The 20,627-nt window shown below is 40.9% G+C and overlaps 1 protein-coding gene across 1 annotated transcript in view; it reads right to left on the reverse strand.

Annotated features, from left to right (window-relative positions):
* Window positions 1–236: 236 nt before the first annotated feature.
* Window positions 237–20,627, reverse strand: part of LOC137655789 (growth hormone secretagogue receptor type 1-like) — a 284,499-nt gene continuing 264,108 nt past the window's right edge. The window contains exons 7-8 of the mRNA XM_068389931.1: window positions 1,774–1,886; window positions 237–644 (exon numbers count right to left, since the gene is read on the reverse strand). Coding sequence (XP_068246032.1) covers window positions 299–644; window positions 1,774–1,886 — 459 coding nt within the window. The 3' untranslated portion in view covers window positions 237–298. The remainder of the gene's footprint in view (window positions 645–1,773; window positions 1,887–20,627) is intronic.

The following is a 20,627-nucleotide window of genomic DNA, read 5'->3' on the forward strand; positions in this document are numbered from 1 at the left end:
CGAAGTCATATAACCAATGTGTGCGAGTGTTTTGGCTGGTCTAACCCTCTGCTAACTAATGGCGGGCTGTTATACCTCGCTAAAATGTATATGGGTAGATTCAGCTTTTGCCAAAGTAATATATTTATAGTAAAGAGCGAAAGTGTTTGCATTGAGTGTTGGAACAATTTGAGGTTTATTAAATGAAATTCACTTACATGAAGTAAACATGGAAGATTGGATGGAAACTTGACTGGAACGTTTGCTCACATTACAATGCAAATATTTTGTTTATAAATACCATTTTCAATCTTAGGAGTTAAACAAAGCTTTCCATCTCCCTGTTGACATCTCTAGAACAAAGTGATCTCGCAAGAAAAGGACTCGAGGCAGGGCTGGACGTATCTTGCATGCAAAGATGGGTACCATTATGATTAGCCCATGAAGGTGTAGCAGCAGCTGAAGAACGTTTTGGATTAAGGGGCTCTACTAAGGGCCGTACTTCCCCCTCCCCTTGCCCAAAGGAATAGCTGCATCTTACCAACAGTCTCTGACTTTTCCAAGATCCACTAGATTTGTTTGTCATGCTGCTGGAATGGGTATTAGAGGATGTGTGGTGTAATGATGACGTTCCCATGAGTTCTCTCCTTTGTAGACTCAACAACCTGATGAATAGGAGGAAACTCATTAGATACAACAAACTTCATTATAATTTACTATTGATAAAGTCAAACATCTTGAAATATCTTAACACCTTCCCTATGTTGACATTGTACATCAAAATAAAAATTTTGTACATCAAAACATGCCAGATGCAATGGTGTAGGATGCACCATTAATGTCATTTACAAATATAAACCCCATGGAAGTTATGATTTGTTTATACTATCAATGAGTATAAACACATGGTCATGTATCACACCTAAGGATAATTTACTAAAATATTGTTCCTCAATGATATTAGCCCTTTCCTCCTTTCTTCAGCCAACCAACAGAGACTTTGGGATTCTAGACTTTATTCCCAATTATGCAAGGGCTATTTTATTGTGCTTCCATGTTACCATGCATAATCACATCACTTCAAGTATTATTCTCCTGTATTTTCTTCAGCTGCTGAATCTCCTCTTACTTTGTTGGACAAGAACTTAAGTCTATTAAATTTCTTATTCCCGATACAGATATTAATCTCTGGCACTCTTGTTCAGTTAGTTCATTATGCATGTTCCATAAGATTCTTCATGATTCTAACCATCCTTGGCATTCAGATCTTCCGGACAGTACCATCTTGTTAATGTTTGCCCTTTGTGATAAGGGAATCATTGGATTTCCATATATAAGCAATGCATTATATTAGTTGGCCTGTTTATTTTTCGTGTCAGGTAGCTAACAAGGTGCCTATTGGTCCTAGCTTTGGTGAGGAGAGGAGCTTGGCGCTGTTCATTTGTATGAAGTATTTATCTAGGACATTTTGCATCTGAGCAATGACAGACACCATGACTTTGCTGTTCAACAGCATTTAAAACTTTAAGGCTACTTCAACCGTGTGAATGTCAAGTAAAAGGAATTGCAATAGGTCATTCTTTGCTCCTCTTTTCCAAGGTGCCAACATTTTTCAGGCGAAGTATACGTAAAGCGCAAGTAAAAAAGGTTAGGGAACTAAATAGGGTAGAAGCATGGTGTCTAGACACCTCATTTTGTATGCAGATCAATTTACTTAGAAGACGCACGCCTTATGAAGCCACCTCATTCCTGATTGGGGAAAAAAACAGATAGATGTTTAAATTATAAACTTACCTGTAAAATGCTCCTCGGAATTTTGAAGATGTGATGTTGTAGAGTAATGGGTTAATTGCAGAGTTGACATATACCAATACCCGGAATGCATACAGTAAGTTGTAGTATGTTTCCTACAGGAAAAAAAGAGAGAATATTTAATATAGTTATTTTAGAACATCATCAACAACAGTGCAGTCAGCATTACTTGTGCTAATATAGTTTAGCGTTCTTAGTTATACACCTTAATTTAAGATTTTAAACTAAAAGAGTCACACAGTAATAAAGAGTTTATTTCATCAGAGGCATAAATATTAAAAAGTGGGACGCTAATATGATATCTGTTGGGATTGTTAATTTACTGATAAGATGCTCAAGCTGAGGTTAGCTATGTAAATCAGTAAGGACTTTATTTAGGTTAGGATTATGAACTGCACATACAGATTAATCCTGATAAGTTACGAATGTTGGGGAATATAAAACCCGGTGTGGGATGGGGTTCGTAAAAAGTTAAAGAGTCCTAAGCTCAACTCGAGACCAGCAATTATTCATCGCATATTTAAGATTGATGAATGGCAAATTATTCAACACCATTAAGGTAAAGTTGACAAAATATAGTAAATTGGAAGTAAGGTTCTAATTGTGGGATACTGAATAAAGGTCAAGGTTGGTAAGTTATGGATCACAATTTTAGTTAAGGTTTGTAAGTTAAAGAGTTACAAGCTTTAGTTGAAGTTGGTGGTTCGGGAATTGAGTGATTAAGTATGTGATAAGGAAAGAATCACAAACAGCTTAACAATTGTAGCTTAAAAATCACGTTCAATATAAGAGATTAAGTTAATAATTTCCTTTGACAGCTTGGACAGATTCATAGTACTGTATCTACAATGAATGCCATACTTAAGTAGCAGCAAAGCAAAGTGTATTGTTGAAATGGAAAGGAATTTTAATTCTATGATGATATGTTATGCTGATCAAGAATTTAATTCAAATTATTTGTGTATATATGTATGATTGGGTCAGTCATATGAAGAGAATAAGAAGTAGTTTTGGAAAGAAGTGAAGAGAGTAAGGAAGGCTGGCGCAAGAATTGAAGAGACAGTGAAAGATGGAAATGGAAGGTGGTTAAAAGGAGAGGAGGCAAGAAAAAGGTGGGCGGAATATTTTGAAAGTTTGCTGAATGTTGAGGATAATAGGGAGGCAGATATAATTGCTGTTCCAGGTGTTGAGGTGCCAGTGATGGGAGATGAGAATGAGAGAGAGATTACAATAGATGAAGTGAGGAGAGCACTAGATGAAACGAGAGTAGGAAAAGCATCTGGTATGGATGGTGTGAAAGCTGAGATGTTGAAGGAAGGGGGTGTGACTGTACTTGAATGGTTGGTGAGATTGTTTAATATGTGTTTTGTGTTGTCAATGGTACCAGTAGATTGGGTTTGTGCATGTATTGTACCACTATATAAGGGTAAGGGAGATGTGCATGAGTGTTGTAATTCAAGAGGTATTAGTTTGTTGAGTGTAGTTGGAAAAGTGTATGGTAGAGTATTGATTAATAGGATTAAGGATAAAACAGAGAATGCGATTTTGGAAGTACAGGGTGGTTTTAGAAGAGGTAGGGGTTGTATGAATCAGATTTTTACAGTTAGGCAGATATGCGAGAAATATTTAGCAAAAGGTAAGGAGGTGTATGTTGCGTTTATGGATCTGGAGAAAGCATATGATAGAGTTGATAGGGAAGCAATGTGGAATGTGATGAGGTTATATGGAGTTGGTGGAAGGTTGTTGCAAGCAGTGAAAAGTTTATACAAAGGTAGTAAAGCATGTGTTAGAATAGGAAATGAAGTGAGTGATTGGTTTCCGGTGAGAGTGGGGCTGAGACAGGGATGTGTGATGTCGCCGTGGTTGTTTAACTTGTATGTTGATGGAGTGGTGAGAGAGGTGAATGCTTGAGTGCTTGGACGAGGATTAAAACTGGTAGGCGAGAATGACCATGAATGGGAGGTAAATCAGTTGTTGTTTGCGGATGATACTGTACTGGTAGCAGACACAGAAGAGAAGCTTGACCGACTAGTGACAGAATTTGGAAGGGTGTGTGAGAGAAGGAAATTGAGAGTTAATGTGGGTAAGAGTAAGGTTATGAGATGTACGAGAAGGGAAGGTGGTGCAAGGTTGAATGTCATGTTGAATGGAGAGTTACTTGAGGAGGTGGATCAGTTTAAGTACTTGGGGTCTATTGTTGCAGCAAATGGTGGAGTGGAAGCAGATGTAAGTCAGAGAGTGAATGAAGGTTGCAAAGTGTTGGGGGCAGTTAAGGGAGTAGTAAAAAAAATAGAGGGTTGGGCATGAATGTAAAGAGAGTTCTATATGAGAAAGTGATTGTACCAACTGTGATGTATGGATCGGAGTTGTGGGGAATGAAAGTAACGCAGAGACAGAAATTGAATATGTTTGAGATGAAGTGTCTAAGGAGTATGGCTGGTGTATCTCGAGTAGATAGGGTTAGGAACGAAGTGGTGAGAGTGAGAACGGGTATAAGAAATGAGTTAGCGGCTAGAGTGGATATGAATGTGTTGAGGTGGTTTGGCCATGTTGAGAGAATGGAAAATGGTTGTCTGCTAAAGAAGGTGATGAATGCAAGAGTTGATGGGAGAAGTACAAGAGGAAGGCCAAGGTTTGGGTGGATGGATGGTGTGAAGAAAGCTCTGGGTGATAGGAGGATAGATGTGAGAGAGGCAAGAGAGCGTGCTAGAAATAGGAATGAATGGCGAGCAATTGTGACGCAGTTCCAGTAGGCCCTGCTGCTTCCTCCGTTGCCTTAGATGACCGCGGAGGTAGCAGCAGTAGGGGAGTCAGCATTATGAAGCTTCATCTGTGGTGGAAATGTGGGAGGTTGGGCTGTGGCACCCTAGCAGTACCAGCTGAACTCGGTTGAGTCCCTGATTAGGCTGAAGGAACATAAAGAGTAGAGGTCCCCTTTTTGTTTTGTTTCATTGTTGGTGTCGGCTACCCCCCAAAATTGGGGGAAGTGCCTTGGTATATGGATGGATGTATGAACTGATATCGGCATCAATGATCTTAGATGTCAGGATGGCTGAAAACTTTAAATAAATCAAATCAAATGTATGAACTGATGGGTAATTATTATTATTATTACTATCCAAGCTACAACCCTAGTTGGAAAAGCAAGATGCTATAAGCCCAGGGGCTCCAACAGGGAAAAATAGCTCAGTGAGGAAAGGAAATAAATAAATGAAGAGAACAAATTAACAATAAATCATTCTAAAATAAGAAACAACGTCAAAACAGACATGTCATATAATAAATTATCAACAACATCAAAAACAAATGTCATAAATAAACTATAAAAAGACTATGTCTGCCTGGTTAACAAAAAAGCATTTGCTCCAACTTTGAACTTTTGAAGTTCTACTGATTCAACCACCCGATTAGGAAGATCATTCCACAACTTGGTCACAGCTGGAATAAAACTTCTAGAGTACTGCATAGTATTGAGCCTCGTGATGGAGAAGGCCTGGCTATTAGAATTAACTGCCTGCCTAGTATTACGAACAGGATAGAATTGTCCAGGGAGATCTGAATGTAAAGGATGGTTAGAGTTGTGAAAAATCTTATGCAACATACGTAATGAACTAATTGAACGACGGTGCCAGAGATTAATATCTAGATCAGGAATAAGAAATTTAATAGACCGAAAGTTTCTGTCCAACAAATTAAGATGAGAATCAGCAGCTGAAGACCAGACAGGAGAACAATACTCAAAACAAGGTAGAATGAAGGAATTAAAACACTTCTTCAGAATAGATTGATCACCGAAAATCTTGAAAGACTTTCTCAATAAGCCTATTTTTTGTGAAATTGAAGAAGACACAGACCTTATATGTTTCTCAAAAGTAAATTTACTGTCGAGAATCACACCTAAAATTTTGAAAGAGTCATACATATTTAAAGAAACATTATCAATACTGAGATCCGGATGTTGAGGAACCACCGTCCTTGACCTACTTACAATCATACTTTGAGTTTTGTTAGGATTCAACTTCATACCCCATAATTTGCACCATGCACTAATTCTAGCTAAATCTCTATTAAGGGATTCACCAACCCTAGATCTACATTCAGGGGATGGAATTGATGCAAAGAGAGTAGCATCATCTGCATATGCAACAAGCTTGTTTTCTAGGCCAAACCACATGTCATGTGTATATAGTATGAAAAGTAATGGGCCAAGAACACTACCCTGTGGAACACCAGATATCACATTCCTATAATCACTATGGTGCCCATCAACAACAACTCTTTGAGATCTATTACTTAAAAAATCAATAATAATGCTAAGAAACGACCCACCCACTCCCAACGGTTTCAGTTTGAAAACAAGGGCCTCATGATTAACACGGTCAAAGGCAGCACTAAAATCAAGGCCAATCATACGAACTTCCCGACCACAATCAAGGGATTTCTGTACAGCATTGGAGATTGTAAGAAGGGCATCACATGCTCCAAGGCCTTTACGAAAACCAAATTGCAAACTAGGGAGTAGATGATTACCTTCAGCAAACCTATTAAGATGTTTTGCCAGAAGACGTTCAAAAATTTTAGATAATATGGGAGTTATGGAAATTGGGCGGTAATCAGTGGGACTTGAGCTACCACAAACACATTTACATAGAGGAGTAACATTACCAATTCTCCAACAAGTGCTAAAAGCTCCTCTTCTTGCTAACTTGCGCAAAATAACAGATAACTTTGGAGCTAAGAAATCTGCTGTCTTTATAAAAAACAAAGGAAAAATACCATTTGGGTCTACACCTCCATAAGCATCAAGGTCCATCAACAGAGCTTTAATCTCACGAGATCGAAAAGCTAAACTAGTTAGTTTAGCCTCAGGAAAACAGGAATGAGGAAGTTCAAGTTTTTCATTACTCTGTTTACTGTCAAAAACATCAGCCAAAAGGGTTGCCTTTTCCTTTGGACAGTGAGTGACTGAGCCATCTGGTTTAAGTAAAGGAGGAACTGTTGCATCTACACCAAAGAGTGCAGATTTAAGGGTAGACCACCATTTATGTTCCTGAGTTGTACCAGAAAGTGTTTCTTTTATGGTTAAATTGTACTCCCTTTTCAGTTGAGGCATAAACTCTCTGAGCAAAAGCTCGAAGCTGAGTATAGTTGTTCCAGGTCAAATCTGATCTGTTACCCTTCCAAAGTTGATAGGCCTCCTGCTTCTCCAAAAAAGCACGTCTACAATCATTATTGAACCACGGTTTGTCCTTCACTCGGTACCTTAGCACACGAGAAGGGATACGCCTATCAATTATGTTGACTAGATTCTCATTCAAAGGGACAACAGGATCTACACTATTATATAATTGTGACCAATTCAAGCACAAAAGATCATGTAAAATCCCATTCCAGTCTGCTTGGGATTTCATATAATATTACAAGAATATGATATATCAGGGACAGGCTGCTCAGTCTTCACTAATAATGAAATCAAGGCATGATCAGATGTCCCGACTGGAGAACCAACCTTACCAGTTATAACGCCAGGGGAGTCAGTGTATACAAGGTCCAAGCAATTACCAGACCTGTGAGTAGCTTCATTTATGATTTGCTCACAGCCTGATTCAGAGGCAAAGTCTAAAGCTCTTAAGCCATGGCGATCGGTAGGAGAGATAGAACTTAACCACTCCCTATGGTGAGCATTAAAATCACCAACAAAGACAAAAGAAGCCTTTCTATCATCTTCTTGTATCTTAGCCATAATGGTAAGAAGACAATCGAAGATAGAATCATCCATGTCTGGATTCCGGTAGATCGAACATAAATAAAAGTTGTTATGCCTGCCACAAAACTTTTATTACCTGAATCTCATGACATCCACATTGATAGCAGGACTTATGAGAAGCAGGGTACTCTGTCCTAATATACACCGCCATTCCCCTGGCCCTGGGGATGGCATCACGTTTCAACATTATTGGCTTCTTGAAACCAGTTATAAGGAGCTCAGATGAATGCCTCATATTAGAAACCAAAGTTTCTGAGCACAAAAGAATATCATACTGTCTGGACGCAACTGTAAGGTCTTGGATATTTGCATGAAGACCACGAATATTGCAATACAGAAGACGACATTGACGAAATCTAGGACGTACTGGTCCAGGATTTCGCTCAATGTCTCCAGACAGCATAAGAATTAATAGAAATAAAAAAGACACATCATACTTAAAAACTAGATTAACAAGAATTATAACAAAAACAATACGTACAGAATTATAAACAAAGTGATTGATGATACCCATAGACTATAGTAAAAAGTCGGAAAAACTGGTCAACATGGAGGAGCCGATACACCATGCAAGGCTAAATACCCTCCAGGATAGCCACTTCAACTGAAGGGAGGACAGTAAGGATGGTTTTGAGAAGAAAAAGAATCAGAAAAAGGAAAAGACAACCTCTTGATAAACCACCAGGCATCCATGGCCCTTCTATTAAGCCTGCCCAACACACCATTTCAAAAAAACTAAGAGGAAGAAAAAAAAAATAAGATAGAATAGTGTGCCTGAGTGTACCCTCAAGCAAGAGAACTCCAACCCAAGACAGTGGAAGACCATGGTACAGAGGCTATGGCACTACCCAAGACTAGAGAACAGTGGTTTAATATTGGAGTGTCCTTCTCCTAGAAGAGCTGCTTACCACAGCTAAAGAGTCTCTTCTACCCTTACCAAGAGGAAAGTACACTGAACAAATTGCAGTACAGTAATTAACCCCTTGGGTGAAGTGTTAAGTATCTCATTGTTGTCGGGTGTATGAGGAAAGACGAGAATATGTAAAGAATAGGCCAAACTATTCTGTGTAAGTGTAGGCAAAGAAAAAATAAGCCGTGACCAGAGAGAGGGATCCAATGCATTACTGTCTGGCCAGTCAAAGGATCCAATACCTCTCTAGTGGTAGTATCTCAACGGGCGGCTGGTGCCCTGGCCAACCTACTACCTACTAAGGCAGAAAAGTTTGAAGTAAAAAAGCACAAATATGAAATACATGTTATCTTCTTGAACAAAAGAGACCTAAAGTAAAGGAAAATGAACAGTTAAAGACCTTAATTTTCAGAAAACCATTTATAAATTAGATCAAGGCAAACAGAAAATGAAAAAGATTTTGGACGTCAATATTTAGAAAGATAAATTGCCTACTTTAAACAGTCATATTGAATTATATCTTTAATATTGAATTATAACTTTAAAGAGATCCATAATATAAATTTGTAAATGCCATATTGTACACTCTTGATTTAGAAATCCACTGTGTCACAAGTCTAAAAAACTAAATAATTAAGGAAAATAAATCTTAAGGTTACAGACAGATGACTGATGGCTAGGCAGTGAAGATAGAAGAGGTGTACAAAAATGGATTATTGGCAAAGGCATACATTGTTAAAAAGGCAGAGTGAAAGCTATTGATGACAAGGAGGGCACGAATAGATAAAAGAACCTGACAAGTATAAATAAATGGGCAAGGGAACCTACGTCTTACTTATGGAACAGCATAATAAATCATTTGGATAAACTCCTAGCTGCAAGTTCACACCCAAAAGAAGTACTGTACAGTACTGTATAGCTTCAAAACTTAGTAATAAAACATAAAATGTCTTAGGGATATGCAAAGCAAAATCATCCAAAGGTCCAGCAAGGTAAGTTGATAAAATACTAGTAAAACTGCATAGGGGCCCAGTAGAACTGGCTTTACAGAGATCTTCAGGCAATGCAGGCCTTGAGTTAGAATAGGGGAAGTAGAGGGAAATTAACATTAAAGATTTAAGGGTACATGCTTCTATTAAATTGACTGAATCAATGAATTCCTTTAAAAGAAAAAGTAGATATCCCTAAATTAACTTGATGAGACCACAGAGACAATTTTTAAAAACTAATTTGTACTTTTCTTAACTATATACAGTACAGGTAACCTTGAATCCTTTAAAATAGGGAGTATCTTCAGTGAGGAAGTTATAACAGGTGGTAAATGTGGGTGAGGAGCCCCACCCACCAGCCTATCAAAGATTTTACTTATGACCTTCGGCTCTGGGCTGAGATGGGGGCTGTTGAGGTGGGAAGTTCAGCTTTTAATAGGAATAGTGCTCAGAAATGTAGCTTACCATCAATGTTTGGAACAGTGCAAAAGCTTCATCCCCAAGCGAAGAGAAAATAGAAGCAGAGGAGCTGGTCTCTACTTTTCTTCTAGAAACCTGTGTAGACCTCCAGAAAGCTTTTACCCTGGAGAAGCCAGATTTTCTTAACTGTGAAGTGTAAGAAAATTAATTTATTGGTGGTATCTCAACAAGAAGCCTCTTTGTTATGCAAGGATATAGGAATCACTGTAACCCTACAACATGCCCTTGGCAACTGAGCGTGTCTGCTGGTACATTTTACTTGCCAACAATGTATCTGCCTGACAACTCAACAGTGTTATTTAAGCACTCTTGTGCATATTCTTTGTTAACTTGCAAATGAGGAGAGTGAAACTGTGCCCCCTTGTTTGTTAACATGGGTTACTATGGTGGTGGTGTCACTCATGAGACTTTCTTGGTGAGGTTTTTCTCATCAAGACAACAGGAAGATCCGCTTGTGCTGCCCGTCTCACTGGAACGGGATATTTTAGGGGCTCCATGGAGGTTGAGCAGTGATATTTCGAACACCACTGGAGCCATCCATGAAGAAAAAGCTTCTCCAGCAAGGAAGATGAAGGAGAACAATGCCAGCGCCAAGCTGGGAGGTTATTCATGAACACCATCAGTCTGTGAGCTAGTGGTTGGGGTGTGATCCAAAAAAGGGTATAGTGTACCTGTTCCAAAGAACACTCGCTACCCAGGACTCGGCCCTGTACTCTGTCAGATTGCCAAAAGGCATGATAAGACATCCCCATACCCATGCTAACAGAAGGAGGAGAATGCCAATATCTGCATCCCCTCTACCTTTCATTGAAACGATTTTCTAGAATCTTGCACACTAACAATGGGAGCCCCTCTTTTTCAACTGTATACCACCTTCTTTCCAAAGTCCGAGTTCAACTTCACATTATTATTATTATTATTATTACTAGCCAAGCTACAACCCTATTTGGAAAAGCAAGATGCTATAAGCCCAAGGGCTCCAACAGGGAAAAATAGCCCAGTGAGGAAAGGAAGTAAAGAAATGATGAGAATAAATTAACACTATATCATTCTAAAAACAGGAACAGCGTCAAAACAGATATGTCCTATATAAACTATTAACAACGTCAAAAACAGATATGTCATATATAAACAATAAAAAGACTCATGTCAGCCTGGTCAACATAAAAATATTTGCTCCAACTTTGAACTTTTGAAGTTAGACTGATTCAACTACCCGATTAGGAAGATCATTCCACAAATTGGTAACAGCTGGAATAAAACTTCTAGAATACAGTAGTATTGAGCCTCATGATGGAGAAGGCCTGGCTATTAGAATTAACTGCCTGCCTAGTATTACGAACAGGATAGAATTGTCCAGGGAGATCTGAATGTAAAGGTTGGTCAGAGTTATGAAAAATCTTGTGCAACATGCATGGATTAGTTACTTATAGTCCAAGTACTGTATATAATTTTGATCTATGTCCAGTGAAGGAAACAAATCCTGGAATGTGGTGTGACTGAAATAACTTGGCATCAGCGACATATCAACAGTATGATAATTAGCAAATTTATCAGGAAATTGGTTAATTACAAGATGAAAAAAAAAATGGCTCATAATACTACTGTATATGAAGAGTTAGCCCTGTATCGCTGACTTATAGCTACTCTACTCATTTTAACTTCAATATTCAAGGTACTTGAATTTTCAGTGGTAAATTCAAAACATTTTTGGAAACCTGTCATTAGTTTGCATTTCAGTAACATTCTGCACTGTAACTCTTACTTAAAAGTATATTTTCTGGGTCGATCTGTGATGGCCGGTGAAAAGGGTCCTTCTTTACACTTTTCTAATATAAATCTTCCAAATATACTAGAGAAAGATAAAAGCATGGAATGCAGAGGTTACAACCCTCGCGCGAACACCTTGTTGGTGTCGTGTATTTAACAAGGGCGTGTGTAAACCACTATTCACAGGCTGTCTTCCATTTAGATAATCCCTTCATCAAAGGGGAGGGCCGTGACAGGCCCTAGAGAATACAGTTGGACTACTCCACCGACACCTACTACTCGCGCTCTCCAGGTCATCCTTCTGTTTTGGACTTGCCCGTTAAGTCGTTTTTATTTTGTTAGGAGTGTTTCGCTAGTGATTGTTGTTAATTCAACATGACTGACGTTGCTACTTCACCTTTACCAATGTTAAGTACCATAGTTTGTTTTGACAGTTTTTTTCAGTACCGGGCTTTTGTTCTCGTTCCAGTAATGTGGATTTTAATTTTGGAAAAGGCTTGGCCGTCCCCGGTATCGGCAGCCATTTTGGTTTTGTTCGATTCGGTAGTTTTTCAAGTTAATATTGCCCTTCTGGTACTCTGTCATCTCGGTTATATCACTTACGTTTTATGACCAATATTATTATCCTTATTTATTATTGTTTTTTACTATGGTATTTATTTGCTAGCAAGTCCAATTTGGATGAAGAATATCGATCTAGTCTTTGTTATAGTTGTTCACCCCTCAGGAAGGTGCTCGATTTAGACTATATCTTTATGTTTAATTGTTACATTGTCGTTATTCTTCGTTCTTGGTTATTACAATTTTATCATTATTCTTATATTATTGTGTGATTTTGGTTTTTTATTATGTAACCTTGAGAGCGTGAGCATAGAGTGCTCGTATTCTGTTTCTACTGATACGAGTTACCCCTTCTCTCGTTTTCTTTATTAAGCTCGAGTAGAGGAGGTGGTTTTCCCGTTTTCCCTTTAATACGATCACGAGTTATTCCTGCCTCCTTTTATTCTCATAGTTGATGATATTACATTTAATGATATTCACGTTTTATTGAGGTGGTTACTGCTAATAGAGCTAGCACTATTAATAGGTTACGTTAGTGTACGAGTCATTATTTGGGATCGCTTTATGAAGACACCCTTAGCTCCGCCTTGAGTTATACTCCGCTATAATGGTTACTCATTGGGTGAGAACTAGTCAGTTATTTGGAGTGCAACGGTGAAATCTGCCACTCAGACTCCGGCTGAGGCCTTTTGCACACGAACCTTTGTCATGATTGATCACAATTACATTATAACGGTCCTTTTTTTCATCGAATCTCCGGCTTCACTGGAGATAACACAGACATTCAGTATGGAGGAATGTTATCGTACCGATGAGGGTCACGATTTCACGATGACGGACCTTTGTCACCGCACGGATCTCAGGTGCAAACAGAGATCAATCAGACGGTCAGAACCAGGGTACGAACCCCTTTTCATGAATAATCATCATTTCATTATTACGGTCCTTTTTTTATCGAATCTCCGGCTTAACCGGATATCACACAGATGTTCAGCATTGAGGTTAATATTATCTTACCTCTGATGTTCACGTTTTCACTATGACGGACCTTTGTCACAGGATCTCCGGTGGCAACAGAGACCACTCAGACCACGGGTGGCCAATCTTTTGTTTTAGCTGTAAAGGAAAGGATTTAACATGAATACAAAGTAAACTGTACTTACTTTAATGACACTTTGAATTTGCGTTGATAATATTCATTAGTTATTCTTGTAAGTCCTAATGAAAATATATGAACATAATTAGCAATTTTAAGGAAAAGTCATTCAATTTACTATCTATGGGGTATAGTGCGCCACTTGTAATCGTGCAATGCGCCACTGTTGGCGCATGAGCCATAGGTTGGCCACCCCTGACTCAGACGCTCAGAACTGGGGTTAATATTTTACCGCTGAGGTTTATAGCTACATGTTACGTGGTTACTGGATAATAGTATACTATTGATTCATCTGTTCACTGACCGGAGTCTCAAGGAACAGTAGATAGCCTCTCATGGCATGGTTGGTTTCGACCTGGCTTTTCATTAGAAGGGGCTAGCATTCGATCCCAAGTACTGAGTAGAAATTTATTTCTATTTGAACACTATGTTGTATGGATATTTATCAATATTTCTTCATACTTATAATTAAATATATGCATAAATATAACCGTTATTTTTAGTTTATATAACATTTATAATTAAATATATGCATAAAAATAGCCATTATTTTTAGTTATACTGATTTGGTTGATCCCAGCCTGTGAATGGGATCACTAACCAGAGTTTCAAGGAACATCCAGACTTGTGTCTCCTTTCTATTACAGAAGGTCCGCCTACATGGTATGGTTCCCGGAGTCATGCACGATCTGCTACAAGCTGTCCTCCCTACTCCTGACCCATGAGGTTGAGGTAAGTTGGATCTAATGTTTCTATTTGGTATACTTGGGCGATGATTGAATTTGATCCGGATTTATGTATGCATTACTTATTGAGGAGAACGGTCTTCTCCTTCATCACTAATCCCCTCACTTCTTTCAGGACGATGGTGAATCTCTCCGGCCGGCAAGAGCGGCTCCCCGCCCTTGGGTATCAAGGTTTGAAAGGAATGCTCCATCTAGAGGACCCTATCTCCTCGGAGTGTCCTCTCTAGGGTTGGACATCGACCCCATGGATGGGCAGGTAGGTGGTGATGAGTTTGGAGCCTTCAGCTTTGCAATTACCTGCGACACCGACCTAGGACCCTCAAAGGATCCCGATGTTCATATTCCTTGCATAAATCCGTGACTGCTAAAAGCCAAGGGTAGGGTTAAAGAGCAGATACAACACATTCTAGGGGGCTATGACGGAGCTCAAAGATATGGTGGTGAGTCGGATCCGTTCAGGAACTCTGATGTCTCCCCCTACAGCCCCAGGCGTATCGAAGAAACCTCCTTCGATAAAAACAACACATAGAAATTTGCCTTAAATGTCCCATATATGGATGGTACCATAACTCTGGATGGCATAGACGTCCGCCCTCTGGAGGACCTAGAATTTACTCTCAGGGACTAGAATACCCATTCAGCGGATTCGTTCGATTGAAAGAGCATGACTTGGTTAGGTTAGGCAAGGTACCGAAGGTAACGGTATTATTTCCTAAAGGGCAGGCCCGATCTGTCTGGACCAGGATGTTGTCGGTCTGGGGGGTACGATAATTCCAAGCTCACCCCACACAATGGTGAATACGCCATATCTACAACTGCTATCATTGTTGCCTTGCCTATTATGGATAATTGGACAGGTCTTACTATTCAAGCTGACAAGAAGGTTCGGCCATGCCGTCTCTTAAAGAGCCGTACCCGACCTCAGGGAGACCCTAGCCTCGGTTTATCCCACTGAGACTTTGTTTCAGATATTCATGAAGAACCAATCTCTGCCCTTCCAATTCGACCTACACGTTTGGTGGTCTGATCGGGTTAGTTGTAGGAAATACGTTCTGTCTGTGGCCTCTATCAGACAGGAATCGAGCAGGCTGATAGTTTCCCCCTGATGGGGTAAAACCCTCTTCCCTCAGGAGGAGGTGAACAAGGTTCTACAAGATGATACGAGAGCAACCCAAAATTGCAGGAAAGGCGGGGCCTCACTGCCAGAAAGAAGGTCGAAGGCCAAAAGCAAGCTTTCTTCAAGAAGAAGCAGAGTTGCCCTCTACAAAACGAATCGGGGTCACTGCCATCAATAGTCAGTTACCCACTCGTCATCACAGTCTTCCTCTGATTCGACCCCAATGCATCCAGATCCCCCCCTCATCAGGTGGGCTACCTCACTGATTCCCCAGGTACACAGCCCAACCCCGATTCGATGCCCTCGCCTGCATACAGCCCTAGCTCCGAACCCTCAGGTTCCTTTCGTGGACACCAGAGAGGAAGATACAGGAGTAGAAGACAGTTCCGCCATCGAGGCGGACCTAGAAAAAAGGGGGCTAGGGGAAGGAAAGGACCTAGGTTCACTCCCTCACAACGAGGTGGTCCCGGTAGGGGAGAGACTTTACAACTTTCAAGACCATTGGACCTTCGGTCCGTGGGCTCATAGCATAATCTCTAAAGGTTTGAGGTGGAAATGGCCACAAGGTCCTCCTCCTCCACCAGTGACCTTCTCCCAGAAATCCACTCCCATCCTGAAAGAGTACACCATAGATTTACTAAAGGAGAAAGTAATCAAACGGGACCGATCACCAAAGTTCCAAGGCCACCTGTTCACAATTCCGAAGAAAGGCTTGTCGACATTGAGAGTGGACCGGGACTTGTCAAACTGGGAGAGACAGTGTTAGTACAACTCAGGAATCAACAGATACAGATCATGGCTTATCTAGACGGTTGGCTCATTTGAGCCCGGTCGGCCATAGAAGGCAACAGAGCTACGAAGGAAGTACTTCGATTTCTCGACAACCTGTGATTTCGGGTCAATCTCCAAAAGTCTCGACTGCAACCATCAGGCCACTTAGAATGGTTAGACATTCAGTGGGACCTTTCGAAGCACACGTTCTCTCTCCCTTCTAAAAAGGTAAGAGGAATAGCTTCCAAGGTCAAGAATTTTCTCAAACACAAACAGATGTCCAGAAGAACCTTAGAAAGTATCATCGGCCTTCTCCAATTCACTTCAATAACAAAAATGCAAAGACATCAATCGAGTTTGGAGAGAGAGAGCTACAGTACCTTTAAGAGACAAGGTCTCGAAGATCCCCTCTGTCTTGAAAATGAGACTACGCCCATGGTCCGAACTGAGGAACCTCTCCAAATCGGTTCCTCTACAATTCCCACCTCCACAAGAGACATTCCATACAGCCGCGCCTCTGAGTGGATGGGGGGATTACTCCGAACTTCAGATGTTTCAGGGGTCTTGGTCACCCGCCATGAAACAGACCCATATCAATGTTCTCGAAGCCATGGCAGTGTTCTTGACCCTGAAGAGACTCTCTCCTCCGAGGTCAGCAACATCAGAGTAGTATCAGCCAGCACAGACGTAGTACACTGCGTCAACAGGGGAGGATCCAAGTCACCCAACCTGAATCGGATCCTGGTCGCTATCTACGCCTAGCCAACAGAAAAGAACTGGATCCTGTCAGCAACTCACCTTGCGGGAGTCCAGAATGTGAGAGAGGACTCACTAGCCAGGACGAAACCACTGGAGTCAGAATGGTCTCTAGACATAATTTCATTCCGGTGGATACTCAGGAACCATTAGAAGAAGGTTTACCTATTTCCCCCAGTGAATCTTCTAATGAGACTTTTACACAAATTACGTTCCTTCCGGTGGGCAGTGGATTTAGTACCACCTCACTGGCCAAGAACAGTTGGTTTCCTCTCCTCGAGTTGAAACTCCGTCCCTTCCGGATTCCGTTCCCCAACTGACTCAAGTAATCCAAACTCGGTGTCAGATTGCTCAAGGATAGCCAAAACTCTGACTTTGTGGGCTACAGGAAGTTTGCAGCTCGTAGAGACGCGAACATTGAACCGGAAATCGATCTCTTCATCGAATCAGACAAAAGGGACTCGACAATTCACCAATATGATTCGGCCGTTAACAACTAGCAGATTCCCTAAGAGTTCAGACCATACTCTTATGTCTCCGAATATAGACATCTCTTTCTTGAGGTTCTTATTTGGCAAAGGCCTAGCAGTTAGAACTTTAACCACCATCAAGTCAGATTTGGAGATCTTCCTTGTTGGGTTTAACATTAACCTAGCTGATTCCTATTTCTCATCTATTCCAAAAACTTGTGCTAGGCTTTGACCTTCGGTTCAGCCACAAAAGGACTCTGGTCTATGAACAGTGTCCTCAAAACTTGCGCCGGACACGGACAATGAATCCTGCTCTTATCACTCTTCTTAGGAAGACTTTATTTCTAACGGCTTTGGCCTCAGGTGATGAAATATCAGAACTAGCAGCTCTCTCACGAACCCGGAAAACATAGATTTTCTCCCTTCAGCCGAAGTACTCCTTTCTCCAGACAATGCTTTCCTAGCTAAAAAGTGAGGATCCGCAAAATAGGTGCTCCCCTCGGAAGATTATTCTTCTTCCCCAGGATCTTTTCTCTGTGTCCAGTCACTACTCTCAAGGCCTTTTTAGCTAGAGCTGCCACCCGCTCGTCTGGCCCCTTGGTTATCAGGGAACAAGGAGGTACTATTCCCATTCACGGTATCAGGCAACAAATCCTCTACTTCTTTAAACATACTAATCCGGAATCATTTCCCCAGGCTCATGATATACAGACAGTAGATACCTCCATCAATTACTTCCAGAACAGGGACTTTGATGATTTTTAAAAAAATATACGGGTTGGAAATCCCCTATGGTTGTCAAACGCCACTATCTAAAGATCTTACAGGCCCTTAAATACCCGACGATGGCAGCGGGGAGCCTTTTCCCTCCCCATTAATCTCTACTTCTTCCTTTCTTCCATCTCTTCTCTTCTCCCTCCTACTCGCCACTACCACCACGTCGCCACTCTCCTGGGTAGTTCGTTAGCCCCATGATATTTGCCATGTTTAATTCCTATGGTTTAACTGTTATTGTAGTTACGGTTCCTTTAAGGTATATGCTTAGATGTGTAAGGTTTGATGCCTTTTGCGATTCGACACTCAGTTGATTCCTTGTTGTCTTAGATATTTAGCCTTACGCTCCCTATGTCATTTGGCTAGTTGGTAATTGGATGTTTCTTACATTATTATATTATATTATTGTCGTACATGGTGATTGTATTCTCCGCATTATGTTATTACTTTTCTGGGCTTGAACCTGTGCCGGCCAGTGAATAAGCTCCTATTAGCACTTATTCTTAGGTAATTTACTGCTAAATATACCAGAGAAAAAATGTAAAGGAGTGCTAGGTTAACTAGCTCGCTCACCTATTGGTGTCGGTATGGAATTGGGCGTATAATCCAGAGGTCCCGCACTATTTAGATTCATCCACGACAAAGACCCCAATAGAGGAGAGCCGTTCAACCTCACTCGGCACCACCAACTCTGCATCCGCTCAGAACACAACTCCTTTTTAGCACGCCTGTGTGGTAACCCGCTTGTTTGTGCTCTCGTGTTTTTGCCCTATTTTTCGTGGATTATGGCTTCTACATCGGTTTCCCAGGAGACACCGTCTAAGTTAAGTACCAAGCTATGTTTTGCTGTGTTTTGAGCAATCTAGATCGTTTAATATTTAAATTATAGGAGTTTATTCTCTTCGTTCATCTCGGTCTTGCTCGATTCCGCTTACGGTTGGTACTCCTGTTTTGAGAGCTTTTAGTTTCACTCGCGGTGTTACTAAGTGTATTATTTTTATTATTAGTTTAAATTTTTATATGTTTTATTGTGGATATTCATTATTTAGCGTTTAGAACCCTTGTGGTTCATATTTAGGGCCGATATCAGATTACGTATCGTAGATGGCTTGCCGACCTTCGTTACTGGGCGGCAATTTTTATTATTTAAGCCATCAGGATGTTGTCCTTCGGGATTTATTCATTATTTCGCATGCCTTGCCCTAATTTTTTATGTGTATATTTATATATTTTTCAACGCTATTACTTTTATAATGAATATTTGTGCTTATTACTCCGTATGATCTGTTTTGGTAGTGTTTGGGGATCGTCAGTTGGTAGCCCTGCTGCTCCGTATCACGTGATCCTCCCCCAAGCTCCCCCTCTCGCTAGGTTGGTGGCTAGGCTTCTCTCCCCCCTCCCCTAGGGGACCGTTGCCTTCCCTTCTTTCAGAGGGGGTAGTTCAGTGTTTATGGACTTTGTCCTCCCTCCGGGTGTCCCGGCGGTTTCGTCTCTGTCTAGACTGGTTGGCCACCGGTCAACAGAGTAGGATCCCGGTGCACCCTATTTTATATTCACCTATCACACTTTTATTATGTTATACGAAACCCTCCGGGTTCTGTTGGTGGTTCTTATCTACGGTTCCGCCCCCCCTCTTAATTAACAACAGTTACTATGATTATATATGACAGATCACTATCCCGGAGTTCCTATATGTATTAGTTTATGGATTTACTTTTATTTCCCGGTCCGGGGCTTAACCTCGCTCCGGGAAATCAGACACCATGTGTGTTAATTCTTTGTTGCATCCTTCTTTATGATCCCGGCTCGACCGGAATGGATAGTTATACTCTAGTCTTAAGTTAGACTTATGTTTAGGCCCGGGTCCTCCGGACCCGCCCCTACTTAAGAGTATTACAGTTAAACTCTAGTCTCAAGTTAGACTTATGTTTAGTCCCGGGTCCTCCGGACCCGCCCCTACTTAAGAGAATTACAGTTTCTCATATACTATTCTTTTTATAGATGGTGCATTGTCAGACGACGGCCTGTGCGGCTGTTCTTCACCAGCCTTGTGGCCATACTGTGTGTAGGTCTCACGCCCTCTGCGGAGTTCAGCTGGAAGACATCGTAGTCTGGCACCCTGATAATTGTATGGTCTGTTTTGACCTCATCACCACCCTTGGATCTGATTCGGTGAGTCCCGTTGGCTATGTTGTCTTTCTAATTATTTTACCTTTATTTGGTATACATACACTATTTAGTAAGATTTCTATGGTCTTGAAGGACCTCCGGGAATCTTCCTTTCTGTAATTCCCACTATTATTTCAGGCATCCCCGGAGCAGAAGACTGCGGCTCGGGCCACACTGAAAGTGTGGGTTGGGGGATTTGCCCGAAACGTGAAATCGAAACAGCCTTACGTCCTTTCTGAAGACTACTGTGCTATGATCTACCCTAATGCCAAGTCTTCAGCTGCTGTGGCTAGGCATGTTGCGGCACCCATCATTGCCGACATTGATGCCACTATTTCGGGATTCATCGACCAGGAACAAGATCCGTTGGATGCCCCCGGAGATCTGGAAGACAATGTTG

This window comes from Palaemon carinicauda, chromosome 16 (genome assembly GCF_036898095.1).
Source record: "Palaemon carinicauda isolate YSFRI2023 chromosome 16, ASM3689809v2, whole genome shotgun sequence".
Lineage (NCBI taxonomy): Eukaryota > Metazoa > Arthropoda > Malacostraca > Decapoda > Palaemonidae > Palaemon > Palaemon carinicauda.